Here is an 18,635-nt window from a genome sequence, read left to right as displayed (position 1 = left end):
GGGTATGATATTATTTTCGCGAGTATGATATTTTCACAATTTCGCAGCATTTTTCACAGATATTATGTACTTTACTGGTAATAATACATTTTACTGGCTAGACGGTAATTATGTACTTTACTGGTAATAATACATTTTACTGGCTAGACGGTAATTATGTACTTTACTGGTAATAATACATTTTACTGGCTAGACGGTAATTATGTACTTTACTGGTAATAATACATTTTACTGGCTAGAGGGTAATTATGTACTTTACTGGTAATAATACATTTTACTGGCTAGAGGGTAATTATGTACTTTACAGGTAATAATACATTTTACTGGCTAGAGGGTAATTATGTACTTTACAGGTAATAATACATTTTACTTGTTTTGATTTTTTAAGGGAGTGTAAAAGAACAGCAGGTGTGTCCACGACAGACCTTGTAGGCAGGTAAGTGACTTTTTGAATGATCATAGATTTTACCGGCCGATACAATTGTTTCTGAACGTTTCCACCATCATCAGTGATGATGGTGGACTATTCATATTGCCTTTCGTCCGTGGTACATGGTCTGTTCTTCCTTCCGTTGTTAACAATTCTTGTAATCGGTATTTCTCAGAAAGTACTGAAGGGGTCTTTGTCAAATTTCATATGTAGGTTCCCCCTAGGGCCCTATAGTTGTGTATGTTGCATTTTGGGACCGATCGGTTAAAAAGATGACAGACAGGCAACCATTTTGGATTTTGATAGCTGAAGATTGTTATCGCTATTTCTCAGAAAGTTCTGAAGGAGTATTTCTCAAATTTCACATGTAAGTTCCCCTAGGGCCCTAGTTGTGCATATTTCAATTTAGGACTATCTGTCAACAATATGGTCGTCAGGCAGCCATCTTGGATTTTGGTAGTTGAAGATAGATAAAAGTTTAAAAAGGAGAGAAAAGATCCCTCTTTCCATTGTCAGACATAGATCATTCTTTGGTGAGCACCAAGATTCCTGTGAGATCTCTTGTTAAAACTTTAATGGATTGTAATACCTGATAGTTAAGGGTGTATAAAAAATTAACTTGAATTAGCTAAAAATGTTGTAGCACCGGCGAGTTAAGTAAAAATATTGAAGTAATAAAAAGCGTGAAATTTCACCTCTCTACAAAGTGTGAAAAATGCACCTTTTCAAAATGGCCGCCAAATTAGTAATTTCTTAAAATTTGTGTATATAAAATTCTACAAGCAATAGAAGTCTAATATTTGACATATTTTCCATATGGCAACTTGCTACAAATTGAGACAAATTGTTTTTTAAAATCATAAAACTCTTTAATTGATGTTGAAACGAGACTTCAACGACACTGAAACTCACCAGAACAGATCCTTAACATTCTATAAAGTGAATCACAGGTTACTTAACCATTTTGCTAGTGTCTTCCTTTGCTCCTTGTAAATTGTACAATTGGTGCTGCCATTTTTACATTTCTTGTACTGTATTAAGATGGATCCTAAACATAAGAAGATGCTGATTGGCTGTTTTTGTTAACAGAATGTTGTTGGTCACCAAAAACCATCACAAACCTGATGAAGAAAGTGTAGAAAAATCGGAAGTCTCAGAAATCGGAGAGGTAAGGTCAAAGAAATTGTATCAGAGGTGACAGGAATGAGGTCAGAGCCTTGGCCACTAAACAATGTTCACTTGAATGAGGTTTACAGCCACTGCACTTTGTGGTCACTGAAAATGTACTTTTTTTCACTTATAAAAGGTTAAAATCTTTGTAATATTAAAAAGAATCACTTTAATGATGCTTGTTTGGTCGCCTGAGAATCGCAGACACCCCCACTTCCACCTCGCATACAAAAATGTATATTTGTAAGTATCCGTACTCTTTAGTTGATTTGTGAATTGAACTAAAACATAGGAGGGTTTTTCATTTAGAAATTATTAATTATTCTTTCTTTTCATTCTAAATTTAGCTTTCTGAGAATAGCGCAAAACCCTGACGTTATTGTGACGTCACAATAGAGACATTGACTTTGTGTATTGATTCGGGAAAAAAATCCCTTGAAAAATCACTAGAATGGTACATTTAAACATACTTCATTTTATCGAATAGATTACAAAATCAATTATAAGCATTGATGTCATTATTTTTTTATTTCATCGGGTTATGGAAAAAATTTTGTTTGCGAACTTTTATGAGAATCCGCCACGCGGATTCACACAGTTTGCAAACAAACTTTTTTTCATACCCTGATGAAATTTAAAAAAATAGTGATATCAATGTTTAATTAAAATGGGTCCATATTATACAAATGTATTGAAGCTTTAGTTACATCGCAATGTGTGAAGACTGAATTGTCTCAATATCAAAAAGCCCTACAAGTAATTTCAATACTCTTAAAAAAATCAATGTAAGGATACATATATGATTGTTTTCTGTTTTATCATAATTTCAATTATTAAAAAAAAAAACAAAAAAAAAAAACATGATTTGCTTAGATTTTTGGTATGATTTTCCCTCATACATCACATTTTAGTCAGATTTATAACATCAAGCTTCTTTTACTTAATTTTCTTAACTAAAACTGAAAAATGCAATGTTGATATAGCTTTTAGGAAAGGATTTTATCCAAATACATTTTCAAGAATCTTGAAATTTCCATGAGTTGTTCACAGAATGTAAGAGTAATGAACTCCGTACTGTGAGAGTGAACCTAGTCACAGCAGCCAAATTTGTTTATTTCAGAGTATGTCCATGGTAAAGTATTTTCACACATGTATGCAGAGTTCTGGTTCTCATTATAGTCTATCCTATTGGACTCTCATGCAGTTATATCTCGTCAGCATCGTTAGTTAGCAGGATGCACTTAACTTATGCACTTGTCCTAGTTGTCTGGGTATAATGTATCAGATTTGTAAAGTAATATTGATGTTTAATAATACAACATTTTAGGCCCCCAAGCTGTATTATACTTGGTATAAAGTACCAAATTTGTACAGTAATATTGATATTTAATAATACAACATTTTAGGCCCCCAAGCTGTATAATACTTGGTATAAAGTACCAAATTTGTACAGTAATATTGATATTTAATAATACAACATTTTAGGCCATCAAGCTGTATAATACTTGGTATAAAGTACCAAATTTGTACAGTAATATTGATATTTAATAATACAACATTTTAGGCCATCAAGCTGTATAATACTTGGTATAAAGTACCAAATTTGTACAGTAATATTGATATTTAATAATACAACATTTTAGGCCCCCAAGCCTTATAGTAATCATCATATCTGTCTGTCTGTCTGTCTGTCTATTCATTTGTCTGTCCACAATTGGTTTTCCGGAAAGTTTTAAAACTATACATATGGTATAAGCTGATAGTATATATGAATGGCATACAAGGGTCTTTGGGGATACTGAATATCATGGTAATAGTTTGAAGAGATTTGAAAATGCACAATGGTTGCAGTGGTCCCTAAAGGGATCAAGATTTAGAAATCGTCAGAATCAATGACAGCTGATATTTAGTGGGTGTTTGGGATTAGTCATTTACTGCAGCTAAATGTCAACTTAGCAGGGATGAGGCCCTTTCTGACTGATATCGAGTGGAAGGGCATGACTGAGCTTATGCTGTGGTGTGTCCTTATGTTAGGACTAATATAGCATGCTGGGTGATGAAGGGCTACCAAGTTTGAATGAAATGAATGACTTTGAAGGTAATTCAAGATCACAGGGGTCAAATGGGTTTAAATCATTAAACAACTTCTTGTCAATAACTCAGAGGCCTAGATATCTGATATTTGGTCTGTAGCATGCTATGATGAAGGACAGCAAAGTTTATTCAAATTAATGACTTTGACCTTCATTCAAGATCACAAGGGTCAATAGACTAAAATCTTTAAACAACTTCTTGTGAATAACTAAGGGGTCTAGAGTCTTGATGTTTGGCCTGTAGAATATTTGGGTGAAGGACTTATAATTTTGTCCAAATGTTCAAATGAATTGATTTGACCTTCATTCAAGGTCACAATGGTCAAATAGGTTAAAATCTTCTTGTCAATAACTAGAAGGCCAAGTTTTCTATAATTGTTTACATCTGTATGTTGTATTGTACATTTAGATAGTTAGATGATCATTAAGGCCTGTTTAGCCTCGTTTTTTTAATTGTTGGTTTTCTTATTTTATAATTCAATTGAAGTTTTATATAATTGTACTATTAATGTTTTTCATTGTTTTCAAAGGAAGTCAATACGCAAGTTCAGAGTTTGTCTCCTCTTGTAAAATCTTCCAAAAATCATTGCCTCCAGTGTTGTTTGGTTAGTTCACAATATCTCTAATATCAGTACTCAGAACTTGTGTATTATAAAGACATTATGAGCAATCACAATAATTAAGTTGTATGTTTGATGTAAAGATTAATAGAATCTTACATGGGTCTGTCAAGTGGACAGGGATATCCTAACCCGAGTGAAAGATTTTGGCTGGTCAACCCGAGGCTTGCCGAGAGTTTATGGTCAACATCTTTCACGAGGGTTGAAATATCCCAGTCCACCTGACAGGCCAATGTTTGATTCTTTTTCTTCCATACTTTAACGAGAAATGGTGAAAATTCGACATGAACATCACTCTGCGTAAAAATGGTCGCCACATGTATTGATGACGTTACTGTCTAGGGCATGTGAGCTGTCTTTTCCCTACCCTGGTATCTTTTCCCTAGCAACCGCGTGATAACCCTGTGAAGTATGGGAGAAATTCCCATCTGTCTAGCTACACAGCACTTAGTATAAGGAGAGATTCTCTTAATCTCCAGTTCAAGTAATTACAATGTAATACCATATTTGACCTAATAAAAAATGACTAAAAATGAGGGGGTACTAAATAGGATCAAAACCTCTCACAAAAGTAAGCCATCAATCAATTTGCGAAAGAAATCAAATAAAGAGACTGGTGTAAAAGCCACAACTTTTTGTAACTGGAAATTTAAACTGGCCTGGGACTTAAAGTCATTGAGGCCTCAAAAAGGGAAGGAGCGCTTAGAGGGCCAGGAGCGGCTTATTGGATCAGGGCGCTTAATAGGCACGGGATGCTTATTGAGTCAAATATGGTGGTTACGTAACAAATGCGCATACTGTGCAAAAAACCTCACAAACCCTTATGCCAAGCACATTGTACATTGTATTGCACTATAAATGGTATATTACATGTAATATTGCACAAATCTCTGGACATTCTTTGCTCAGGAACATTTCAACATCAATTATTTCATCATGTATTTTAATTGATCAAGAATAAACCTATCTGGACTAAAATTATAGCAGCTATCTAGGGAGTGCCTTATAGCTCTAATTAGTCCCTATTATCTAGGGAGTGCCTTATAGCTCTGATTGGTCCCAGTTATCTAGGGCGTGCCTTATAGCTCTAATTGGTCCCAGTTATCTAGGGAGTGCCTTATAGCTCTGATCTAGGGAATGCCTTACAGCTCTAATTGGTCCCTGTTATCTAGGGAGTGCCTTACAGCTCTGATCTAGGGAGTGCCTTATAGCTCTGATTGGTCCCAGTTATCTAGGGAGTGCCTTATAGCTCTAATTGGTCCCAGTTATCTAGGGAGTGCCTTATAGCTCTGATTGGTCCCAGTTATCTAGGGAGTGCCTTATAGCTCTGATTGGTCCCAGTTATCTAGGGAGTGCCTTATAGCTCTGATTGGTCCCAGTTATCTAGGGAGTGCCTTATAGCTCTAGTTGGTCCCAGAACATTAAGGCCCTTGGACCTCTTGTAAAACTGATGACCATTAAGCCTCTTGGACCTCTTGTAAATCTGATGACCATTAAGCCCATTGGACCTCTTGTAAAACTGATGACCATTAAGGCCCTTGGGCATTTTGTAAAACTGATGACCATTAAGGCCCTTAGGCCTCTTGTAAAACTGATGACCATTAAGGCCCTTGGACCTCTTGTAAATCTGATGACCATTAAGGCCCTTGGACCTCTTGTAAAACTGATGACCATTAAGGCCCTTAGACCTCTTGTAAAACTTAGGGAGTGCCTTATAGCTCTGATTGGTCCAAGTTTTCTAGGGAGTGCCTTATAGCTCTGATTGGTCCCAGTTATCTAGGGAGTGCCTTATAGCTCTGATTGGTCCCAGTTATCTAGGGAGTGCCTTATAGCTCTGATTGGTCCCAGTTTTCTAGGGAGTGCCTTATAGCTCTGATTGGTACCAGTTTTCTAGGGATTGCCTTATAGCTCTGATTGGTACCAGTTTTTAGCTCACCTGGCCCGTAGGGTCGGTCAGCTTATGTCATGGCGCGGCGTCCGTCGTCCGTCCGTCCGTCAACATTTCCTTTAAATCGCTACTAGTCATAGAGTTCTGGATGGATTGTAACCAAATTTGGCCAGAAACATCCTTGGGGGAAGGGGAACAGAACTTGTATAAATTTTGGCTCTGACCCCTCGGGGCCAGGAGGGGCGGGGCCCAATAGGGGAAATAGAGGTAAATCCTATAAATCGCTACTTGTTCTAGAGTTCTGCATGGACTGTAACCAAATTTGGCCAGAAACATCCTTGGGGGAAGGGGAACAGAACTTGTATAAATTTTGGCTCTGACCCCTCGGGGCCAGGAGGGGCGGGGCCCAATAGGGAAAATAGAGGTAAATCCTATAAATCGCTACTTGTCCTAGAGTTCTGCATAGATTGTAACCAAATTTGGCCAGAAACATCCTTGAGGGAAGGGGAACAGAACTTTATAAATTTTGGCTCTGACCCCCTGGGGGCAGGAGGGGCGGGGCACAATAAGGGAAATAGAGGTAAATCCTATAAATCGCTACCACAGTTACCTATCCTAGAGTTCTGCATGGATTGTACTGCCCAAATTTGCCCAGAAACATCCTTGGGGTTAACAGAATTTGTATAATTTTTGGCTTTGACCCCCTGGAGCAGAAAAAGTGGAGCCCAATAGGGGAATTAGAGGTCAATATTCAAATTCCTTCAGAAAAGAAACAATGAACTTGTATTGAGAACATTACTTGGCATTACAAACCAGGTGAGCGATACAGGCCCTCTGGGCCTCTTGTCTAGGGAGTGCCTTATAGCTCTGATTGGTCCCAGTTATCTAGGGAGTGCCTTATAGCTCTGATTGGTCCCAGTTATCTAGGGAGTGCCTTATAGCTCTGATTGGTCCCAGTTATCTAGGGAGTGCCTTATAGCTTGTATATGGTAATAAAAGTAACATATACCATTTGATTTAAGTCTCTTGACAAATATTTACTGTATATTGCATATTACCTGCACCAGGGTATAGCCCGCCCGAAGCAAAATCAGGCATTTTCTATGAACGGAATTCCCCCTCAAGGAATCCAAATGCATGTAATCATATATAGACCAAACACAGATATGGAATGAACTGGCCAAGTCAGATACATTTGTACACCCACATTGCAGCTAGACATAGTATAGTAACAGTGATGATTATACCAAAGATTAAGAAACCTTCAGTAAGAATGGTAGATATTTGCTTTTATATTGACTTAGTTTTAAATTGTTTTTTATAGTCCAGCACTGGTCACAGTCCATACACGGGAGTTTCCCAATTCCTACAGACCTCCAACAAAATCATCCAGTTTTCTGAGGGAAAGGAGCCCAAACCAAATGACCGCATTGTCTACGTCGCAGGAGCGTTTGATCTCTTTAGTATCCTTGCTCTGTTGTCTACATAGCTAAACTGAGGAAGAATAAAACCTTGGCTATAGAAATCTGAGCTCTTTAGATATAGAAATCTGAACTCTTTAGATATAGAAATCTGAACTCTTTAGAAATCTGAACTCTTTAGATATATATAGAAATCTGAACTCTTTAGATATAGAAATCTGAACTCTTTAGATATAGAAATCTGAACTCTTTAGATATAGAAATCTGAACTCTTTAGATATATATAGAAATCTGAACTCTTTAGATATAGAAATCTGAACTCTTTAGATATATATAGAAATCTGAACTCTTTAGATATATATAGAAATCTGAACTCTTTAGATATATATAGAAATCTGAACTCTTTAGATATAGAAATCTGAACTCTTTAGATATAGAAATCTGAACTCTTTAGATATATATAGAAATTTGAACTCTTTAGATATAGAAATTTGAACTCTTTATAGAAATCTGAACTCTTTAGATATATATTGAAATCTGAACTCTTTAGATATAGAAATCTGAACTCTTTAGATATAGAAATCTGAACTCTTTAGATATAGAAATCTGAAAGATATAGAAATATGAACTCTTTAGATATAGAAATATGAACTCTTTAGATATATATAGAAATATGAACTCTTTAGATATAGAAATATGAACTCTTTAGATATATATAGAAATATGAACTCTTTAGAAGAGATTCTGTAGCTTTTCTTTACAAACAGCTATTATTCAGATTATACTTCATTTGGGTGGGGTGGGCATTAAGAATATTTTTTCTAATTTTGAGGTGAATGTGGGGTTTTAGTTTGTTTTTGATTTTGTGCTCATACTGAATTAAAATTTTGTTCTTAACTGGACCTAGATGTTGGCCACCTTGATTTCCTTGAGAAAGCCTCTAAAGAAGGTGACTTTGTCATTGTCGGTCTCCACACTGATCCGGTGAGTGTTGTTATAGCCAACATTTAGTAGATTTATCATACACGTTTAGCTATAAAATGATGACTATTCATACGGTACAGATTTATTCTACTTCTAGGAAAGGTTTCTCATGTAATAATTGTTAATGGATACAAGGGAGGTAACTGTGGTGATATATGTTTGAGGTGGTAAATAGATACAAGGGAGGTGATATATGTTTGAGGTGGTAAATAGATACAAGGGAGGTGATATATGTTTGAGGTGGTAAATAGATACAGGGGAGGTAATATATGTTTGAGGTGGTAAATCGATACAAGGGAGGTAACTGTGGTGATATATGTTTGAGGTGGTAAATAGATACAAGGGAGGTGATATATGTTTGAGGTGGTAAATAGATACAGGGGAGGTGATATATATTTTGAGGTGGTAAATAGATACAAGGGGGGTGATATATGTTTGAGGTGGTAAATAGATACAAGGGAGGTGATATATGTTTGAGGTGGTAAATAGATACAAGGGAGGTGATATATGTTTGAGGTGGTAAATAGATACAGGGAGGTGATATATGTTTGAGGTGGTAAATAGATACAGGAGGTGTATATGTTTGAGGTGGTAAATAGATACAAGGGAGGTGATATATGTTTGAGGTGGTAAATAGATACAAGGGAGGTGATATATGTTTGAGGTGGTAAATAGATACAGGGGAGGTGATATATGTTTGAGGTGATAAATATATACAGGGGAGGTGATATATGTTTGAGGTGGTAAATAGATACAAGGGAGGTGATATATGTTTGAGGTGGTAAATAGATACAGGGGAGGTGATATATGTTTGAGGTGGTAAATAGATACAAGGGAGGTGATATATGTTTGAGGTGGTAAATAGATACAAGGGAGGTGATATATATGTTTGAGGTGGTAAATAGATACAGGGGAGGTGATATATGTTTGAGGTGGTAAATAGATACAGGGGAGGTGATATATGTTTGAGGTGGTAAATAGATACAGGGGAGGTGATATATGTTTGAGGTGGTAAATAGATACAGGGGAGGTGATATATGTTTGAGGTGGTAAATAGATACAGGGGAGGTGATATATGTTTGAGGTGGTAAATAGATACAAGGGAGGTGATATATGTTTGAGGTGGTAAATAGATACAGGGGAGGTAATATATGTTTGAGGTGGTAAATCGATACAAGGGAGGTAACTATGGTGATATATGTTTGAGGTGGTAAATAGATACAAGGGAGGTGATATATGTTTGAGGTGGTAAATAGATACAGGGGAGGTGATATATGTTTGAGGTGGTAAATAGATACAGGGGAGGTGATATATGTTTGAGGTGGTAAATAGATACAAGGGAGGTGATATATGTTTGAGGTGGTAAATAGATACAGGGGAGGTGATATATGTTTGAGGTGGTAAATAGATACAGGGGAGGTGATATATGTTTGAGGTGGTAAATAGATACAAGGGAGGTGATATATGTTTGAGGTGGTAAATAGATACAAGGGAGGTGATATATGTTTGAGGTGGTAAATAGATACAAGGGAGGTGATATATGTTTGAGGTGGTAAATAGATACAGGGGAGGTGATATATGTTTGAGGTGGTAAATAGATACAGGGGAGGTGATATATGTTTGAGGTGGTAAATAGATACAAGGGAGGTGATATATGTTTGAGGTGGTAAATAGATACAAGGGAGGTGATATATGTTTGAGGTGGTAAATAGATACAAGGGAGGTGATATATGTTTGAGGTGGTAAATAGATACAAGGGAGGTGATATATGTTTGAGGTGGTAAATCGATACAAGGGAGGTGATATATGTGATATATGTTTGAGGTGGTAAATAGATACAAGGGAGGTGATATATGTTTGAGGTGGTAAATAGATACAAGGGAGGTGATATATGTTTGAGGTGGTAAATAGATACAAGGGAGGTAACTATGGTGATATATGTTTGAGGTGGTAAATAGATACAAGGGAGGTGATATATGTTTGAGGTGGTAAATAGATACAAGGGAGGTGATATATGTTTGAGGTGGTAAATAGATACAAGGGAGGTAATATATGTTTGAGGTGGTAAATAGATACAAGGGAGGTAAACAGGTGATATATGTTTGAGGTGGTAAATAGATACAAGGGAGGTGATATATGTTTGAGGTGGTAAATAGATACAAGGGAGGTGATATATGTTTGAGGTGGTAAATAGATACAGGGGAGGTGATATATGTTTGAGGTGGTAAATAGATACAGGGGAGGTGATATATGTTTGAGGTGGTAAATCGATACAAGGGAGGTAACTATGGTGATATATGTTTGAGGTGGTAAATAGATACAAGGGAGGTGATATATGTTTGAGGTGGTAAATAGATACAAGGGAGGTGATATATGTTTGAGGTGGTAAATAGATACAAGGGAGGTGATATATGTTTGAGGTGGTAAATAGATACAGGGGAGGTGATATATGTTTGAGGTGGTAAATAGATACAAGGGAGGTGATATATGTTTGAGGTGGTAAATAGATACAAGGGAGGTGATATATGTTTGAGGTGGTAAATAGATACAGGGGAGGTGATATATGTTTGAGGTGGTAAATAGATACAGGGGAGGTGATATATGTTTGAGGTGGTAAATAGATACAAGGGAGGTGATATATGTTTGAGGTGGTAAATAGATACAGGGGAGGTGATATATGTTTGAGGTGGTAAATAGATACAAGGGAGGTGATATATGTTTGAGGTGGTAAATAGATACAAGGGAGTGATATATGTTGAGGTGGTAAATAGATACAGGGAGGTAATATGTGATATATGTTTGAGGTGGTAAATAGATACAAGGGAGGTGATATATGTTTGAGGTGGTAAATAGATACAAGGGAGGTGATATATGTTTGAGGTGGTAAATCGATATAAGGGAGGTAACTATGGTGATATATGTTTGAGGTGGTAAATCGATACAAGGGAGGTAACTATGGTGATATATGTTTGAGGTGGTAAATAGATACAAGGGAGGTGATATATGTTTGAGGTGGTAAATAGATACAAGGGAGGTGATATATGTTTGAGGTGGTAAATAGATACAAGGGAGGTGATATATGTTTGAGGTGGTAAATCGATACAAGGGAGGTAACTATGGTGATATATGTTTGAGGTGGTAAATAGATACAAGGGAGGTGATATATGTTTGAGGTGGTAAATAGATACAGGGGAGGTGATATATGTTTGAGGTGGTAAATAGATACAAGGGAGGTAACTATGGTGATATATGTTTGAGGTGGTAAATCGATACAAGGGAGGTGATATATGTTTGAGGTGGTAAATAGATACAAGGGAGGTGATATATGTTTGAGGTGGTAAATAGATACAGGGGAGGTATATATGTTTGAGGTGGTAAATAGATACAGGGTAGGTAAATATACAGGTGATATATGTTTGAGGTGGTAAATAGATACAAGGGAGGTGATATATGTTTGAGGTGGTAAATAGATACAAGGGAGGTGATATATGTTTGAGGTGGTAAATAGATACAGGGGAGGTGATATATGTTTGAGGTGGTAAATCGATACAAGGGAGGTAACTATGGTGATATATGTTTGAGGTGGTAAATAGATACAAGGGAGGTGATATATGTTTGAGGTGGTAAATAGATACAGGGGAGGTGATATATGTTTGAGGTGGTAAATAGATACAAGGGAGGTGATATATGTTTGAGGTGGTAAATAGATACAGGGGAGGTGATATATGTTTGAGGTGGTAAATAGATACAAGGGAGGTGATATATGTTTGAGGTGGTAAATAGATACAAGGGAGGTGATATATGTTTGAGGTGGTAAATAGATACAAGGGAGGTGATATATGTTTGAGGTGGTAAATAGATACAGGGGAGGTGATATATGTTTGAGGTGGTAAATAGATACAAGGGAGGTGATATATGTTTGAGGTGGTAAATAGATACAAGGGAGGTGATATATGTTTGAGGTGGTAAATAGATACAGGGGAGGTGATATATGTTTGAGGTGGTAAATAGATACAGGGGAGGTGATATATGTTTGAGGTGGTAAATAGATACAGGGGAGGTAATATATGTTTGAGGTGGTAAATAGATACAAGGGAGGTGGTGATATATGTTTGAGGTGGTAAATAGATACAAGGGAGGTGATATATGTTTGAGGTGGTAAATAGATACAGGGGAGGTAATATATGTTTGAGGTGGTAAATCGATACAAGGGAGGTAACTATGGTGATATATGTTTGAGGTGGTAAATAGATACAGGGGAGGTGATATATGTTTGAGGTGGTAAATAGATACAAGGGAGGTAACTATGGTGATATATGTTTGAGGTGGTAAATAGATACAAGGGAGGTGATATATGTTTGAGGTGGTAAATAGATACAAGGGAGGTGATATATGTTTGAGGTGGTAAATAGATACAAGGGAGGTAACTATGGTGATATATGTTTGAGGTGGTAAATAGATACAAGGGAGGTGATATATGTTTGAGGTGGTAAATCGATACAAGGGAGGTAATATATGTTTGAGGTGGTAAATAGATACAAGGGAGAGGTGATATATGTTTGAGGTGGTAAATAGATACAGGGGAGGTGATATATGTTTGAGGTGGTAAATAGATACAAGGGAGGTGATATATGTTTGAGGTGGTAAATAGATACAAGGGAGGTGATATATGTTTGAGGTGGTAAATAGATACAAGGGAGGTGATATATGTTTGAGGTGGTAAATAGATACAAGGGAGGTAATATATGTTTGAGGTGGTAAATAGATACAGGGGAGGTAATATATGTTTGAGGTGGTAAATAGATACAAGGGAGGTGGTATATATGTTTGAGGTGGTAAATAGATACAAGGGAGGTGATATATGTTTGAGGTGGTAAATAGATACAGGGGAGGTATATATGTTTGAGGTGGTAAATAGATACAGGGGAGGTGATATATGTTTGAGGTGGTAAATCGATACAAGGGAGGTAACTATGGTGATATATGTTTGAGGTGGTAAATAGATACAAGGGAGGTGATATATGTTTGAGGTGGTAAATAGATACAAGGGAGGTAATATATGTTTGAGGTGGTAAATCGATACAAGGGAGGTAAATATGGTGATATATGTTTGAGGTGGTAAATAGATACAAGGGAGGTGATATATGTTTGTGAGTTTGAGGTGGTAAATAGATACAGGGGAGGTGATATATGTTTGAGGTGGTAAATAGATACAGGGGAGGTGATATATGTTTGAGGTGGTAAATCGATACAAGGGAGGTAACTATGGTGATATATGTTTGAGGTGGTAAATAGATACAAGGGAGGTGATATATGTTTGAGGTGGTAAATAGATACAAGGGAGGTGATATATGTTTGAGGTGGTAAATAGATACAAGGGAGGTAATATATGGATTATATGTTTGAGGTGGTAAATAGATACAAGGGAGGTAATATATATGTTTGAGGTGGTAAATAGATACAAGGGAGGTGATATATGTTTGAGGTGGTAAATAGATACAAGGGAGGTGATATATGTTTGAGGTGGTAAATAGATACAAGGGAGGTAATATATGTTTGAGGTGGTAAATAGATACAAGGGAGGTATATATGTTTGAGGTGGTAAATAGATACAAGGGAGGTGATATATGTTTGAGGTGGTAAATAGATACAAGGGAGGTGATATATGTTTGAGGTGGTAAATAGATACAGGGGAGGTGATATATGTTTGAGGTGGTAAATAGATACAGGGGAGGTGATATATGTTTGAGGTGGTAAATAGATACAGGGGAGAGGTGATATATGTTTGTGTAATGAGGTGAGTAAATATATGTTTGAGGTGGAAATGATACAGGGGAGGTGATATATGTTTGAGGTGGTAAATGATACAAGGGAGGTAATAAATAGATACAGGGGAGGTAATATATGTTTTGAGGTGGTAAATCGATACAAGGGAGGTAACTATGGTGATATATGTTTGAGGTGGTAAATAGATACAAGGGAGGTGATATATGTTTGAGGTGGTAAATAGATACAGGGAGGTGATATATGTTTGAGGTGGTAAATAGATACAGGGGAGGTGATATATGTTTGAGGTGGTAAATAGATACAGTGGAGGTGATATATGTTTGAGGTGGTAAATAGATACAAGGGAGATGATATATGTTTGAGGTGGTAAATAGATACAAGGGAGTTGATATATGTTTGAGGTGGTAAATAGATACAGTACAGGGGAGGTAATATATGTTTGAGGTGGTAAATCGATACAAGGGAGGTAACTATGGTGATATATGTTTGAGGTGGTTAATTGATACAAGGGAGGTAACTATGGTGATATCTGGTTTAGGTTGGTAATTGATACAAGAGAGGTACCTATGGTGATGAATGTTTGAGGTGGTTTATCGATACAGATACAAGGGAGGTAACTATTTTATATATATTTTAGGTGGTTAATAGATACAAGGGAGCTAATTATCCTATAATGAACCTGAATGAGAGAGTGCTCAGTGTCCTGGCATGTAAGGTAAGTGCACATATATCTCATCTCATTTCACAAAATGTTGTTTTGAAATGAAAATTGTACATTTACTTGAGTTGAACCTATTTTACACCATGGACATTAATATAGCCTTTATTCATTAACCTTATAGTCACCTGGTTGGTTGGTCATCCTGTCAGTAGACTGTATATATATATAGGTCACCTGGTTGGTTGGTCATCCTGTTGGTAGACTATAGATATAGGTCACCTGGTTGGTTGGTCATCCTGTTGGTAGACTATAGATATAGGTCACCTGGTTGGTTGGTCATCCTGTTGGTAGACTTTATATATATAGGTCACCTGATTGGTTGGTTGGGCATCCTGTTGGTAGACTGTTTATATATATAGGTCACCTGGTTGGTTGGTCATCCTGTTGGTAGACTGTTTATATATATAGGTCACCTGGTTGGTTGGTCATCCTGTTGGTAGACTTCAAATATATAGATCACCTGGTTGGTTGGTCATCCTGTTGGTAGACTTTATATATATAGGTCACCTGGTTGGTTGGTCATCCTGTTGGTAGACTTCAAATATATAGGTCACCTGGTTGGTTGGTCATCCTGTTGGTAGACTTCAAATATATAGATCACCTGGTTGGTTGGTCATCCTGTTGGTAGACTTTATATATATAGGTCACCTGATTGGTTGGTTGGGCATCCTGTTGGTAGACTGTTTATATATATAGGTCACCTGGTTGGTTGGTCATCCTGTTGGTAGACTGTTTATATATATAGGTCACCTGGTTGGTTGGTCATCCTGTTTGTAGACTTTATATATATATAGGTCACCTGGTTGGTTGGTCATCCTGTCAGTAGACTTTATATATATATAGGTCACCTGGTTGGTTGGTCATCCTGTCAGTAGACTTTATATATATAGATCACCTGGTTGGTTGGTCATCCTGTTGGTAGACTATATATATAGGTCACCTGGTTGGTTGGTTATCCTGTTTGTAGACTTTATATATATAGGTCACCTGGTTGGTTGGTCATCCTGTTGGTAGACTTTATATATATATAGGTCACCTGGTTGGTTGGTCATCCTGTCAGTAGACTTTATATATATAGGTCACCTGGTTGGTTGGTCATCCTGTCAGTAGACTATATATATTTAGGTCACCTGGATGGTTGGTCATCCTGTATGTAGGCTGTATATATATAGGTCACCTGGTTGGTTGGTTATCCTGTTGGTAGACTGTATGTATATATATATAGGTCACCTGGTTGGTTGGTCATCCTGTTGGTAGACTTTATATATATCGGTCACCTGGTTGGTTGGTCATCCTATTGGTAGACTTAATATATAAAGGTCACCTGGTTGGTTGGTCATCCTGTTGGTAGACTTTATATATATAGGTCACCTGGTTGGTTGGTCATCCTGTTGGTAGACTTTATATATATATATATAGGTCACCTAGTTGGTTGGTCATCCTGTCAGTAGACTATATATATAGGTCTCCTGGTTGGTTGGTCATCCTGTATGTAGGCTGTATATATATAGGTCACCTGGTTGGTTGGTCATCCTGTTGGTAGACTTCAAATATATAGGTCACCTGGTTGGTTGGTCATCCTGTTGGTAGACTTTATATATATCGGTCACCTGGTTGGTTGGTCATCCTATTGGTAGACTTAATATATAAAGGTCACCTGGTTGGTTGGTCATCCTGTTGGTAGACTTTATATATATAGGTCACCTGGTTGGTTGGTCATCCTGTTGGTAGACTTTATATATATATATATAGGTCACCTAGTTGGTTGGTCATCCTGTCAGTAGACTATATATATAGGTCTCCTGGTTGGTTGGTCATCCTGTTGGTAGACTGTATATATATATAGGTCACCTGGTTGGTTGGTCATCCTGTTGGTAGACTTTATATATATAGGTCGCCTGGTTGGTTGGTCATCCTGTTGGTAGACTTTATATATATACAGGTCACCTGGTTGGTTGGTCATCCTGTCAGTAGACTATATATATATAGGTCACCTGGTTGGTTGGTCATCCTGTTGGTAGACTGTATATACAGTAAAACCCCTATAACTCGAACAGCAGGGGACCAGGTCAATAGTTCGAGGAATACGGCGTATTCGACTCATCCGAGGTTGGTCACGATCGACAATCAAAATGTCCGGTTTTAAACTATGACAAACAATGCACGGCAATGACATTTTAATTACCCTATCTTTCAGCATTTTGGATTTCTTTATTTAAGTGTTTTATTGATAGCATTATCAAGTTGAAAAATCGTCTTACATCTTTCAGCAAATAACATTGTGTAAGCCTGTCGAATGAAACAAAGAACTTTTAAAAAATAAACTTTTATAATTAGGCGGACGTCAGCAATATCTTCCGCCTCTTTTGTCATTTCACAATGCGTACTTTCTATTAACACGGATCAACAACTTCCGTATTTTCGTATTTACAGCGAAGATTATTACGAGAGAAACATCAATAACTTCATGCCTTTTCTGAAATATTTAATTAAAGTTAGCATCAAACAACGACTTGCGATCGTGTAGGTAGGTAATAATGACACCGTTAATCCCTTAATTACCGAAAGGTTTGACGCGCCAACTGTATAAACACAAGATCATGATCAATTATCCATGTCGGTCAGTGTAGTCAGGTGTGACACAGGTAAAAAAATCTCAAGGGCCGAACACCTGTTCGACGAATACATGGGTAAATACTATGTATTTGATGAAACGGGGACATATTTCTGTTCGAGGAATAAGGGGTATATGACGATTAGCTGTTCAAGCTATCCGGGGTTTTGTTACATAGATTATATAGAGAGTCAGTCGGGACCGTAGGGCCAGGTCGACGAATAGAGGGTATTCGAGGAATCCGGGTTCGAGTTAGAGGGGTTTTACTGTATATATAGGTCACCTGGTTGGTTGGTCATCCTGTTGGTAGACTGTATATAGTGTGTGACCTATTTAAGGTTGCTGATACCTTCAGCACTTTGATATCCACTGTTGTAATATTAAGTTGATGTAGTAAAACAAAAATACAGCGCCTCATTGATTAAGCTGTTCAAACATTATACCACAAGCTATCCACCTCTGGGTGACCAAACATTACACCACAAGCTATCCACCTCTGGGTGACCAAACATTACACCACAAGCTATCCACCTCTGGGTGACCAAACATTACACCACAAGCTATCCACCTCTGGGTGACAAAACATTATATCACAAGCTATCCACCTCTGGGTGACCAAACATTACACCACAAGCTATCCACCTCTGGGTGACCAAACATTATACCACAAGCTATCCACCTCTGGGTGACCAAACATTACACCACAAGCTATCCACCTCTGGGTGACCAAACATTACACCACAAGCTATCCACCTCTGGGTGACCAATTATTACACCACAAGCTATCCACCTCTGGGTGACCAAACATTACACCACAAGCTATCCACCTCTGGGTGACCAAACATTACACCACAAGCTATCCACCTCTGGGTGACAAAACATTATATCACAAGCTATCCACCTCTGG

General features: G+C 37.3%; 1 protein-coding gene across 2 annotated transcripts in view; it reads left to right on the top strand.

The window, feature by feature from the left end:
- LOC138324129 (ethanolamine-phosphate cytidylyltransferase-like) overlaps window positions 1–18,635 on the top strand; it is a 54,506-nt gene that overhangs the window by 19,286 nt on the left and 16,585 nt on the right. For both annotated transcript variants that reach the window (XM_069269209.1, XM_069269208.1), the window contains exons 7-11: window positions 389–436; window positions 1,520–1,598; window positions 7,526–7,664; window positions 8,530–8,606; window positions 15,031–15,108. In XM_069269209.1, coding sequence (XP_069125310.1) covers window positions 389–436; window positions 1,520–1,598; window positions 7,526–7,664; window positions 8,530–8,606; window positions 15,031–15,108 — 421 coding nt within the window. The remainder of the gene's footprint in view (window positions 1–388; window positions 437–1,519; window positions 1,599–7,525; window positions 7,665–8,529; window positions 8,607–15,030; window positions 15,109–18,635) is intronic.

This window comes from Argopecten irradians, chromosome 5, assembly GCF_041381155.1.
Source record: "Argopecten irradians isolate NY chromosome 5, Ai_NY, whole genome shotgun sequence".
Taxonomy (NCBI): Eukaryota; Metazoa; Mollusca; class Bivalvia; order Pectinida; family Pectinidae; genus Argopecten; species Argopecten irradians.
This window is presented reverse-complemented; position numbering and strand designations above follow the sequence as displayed.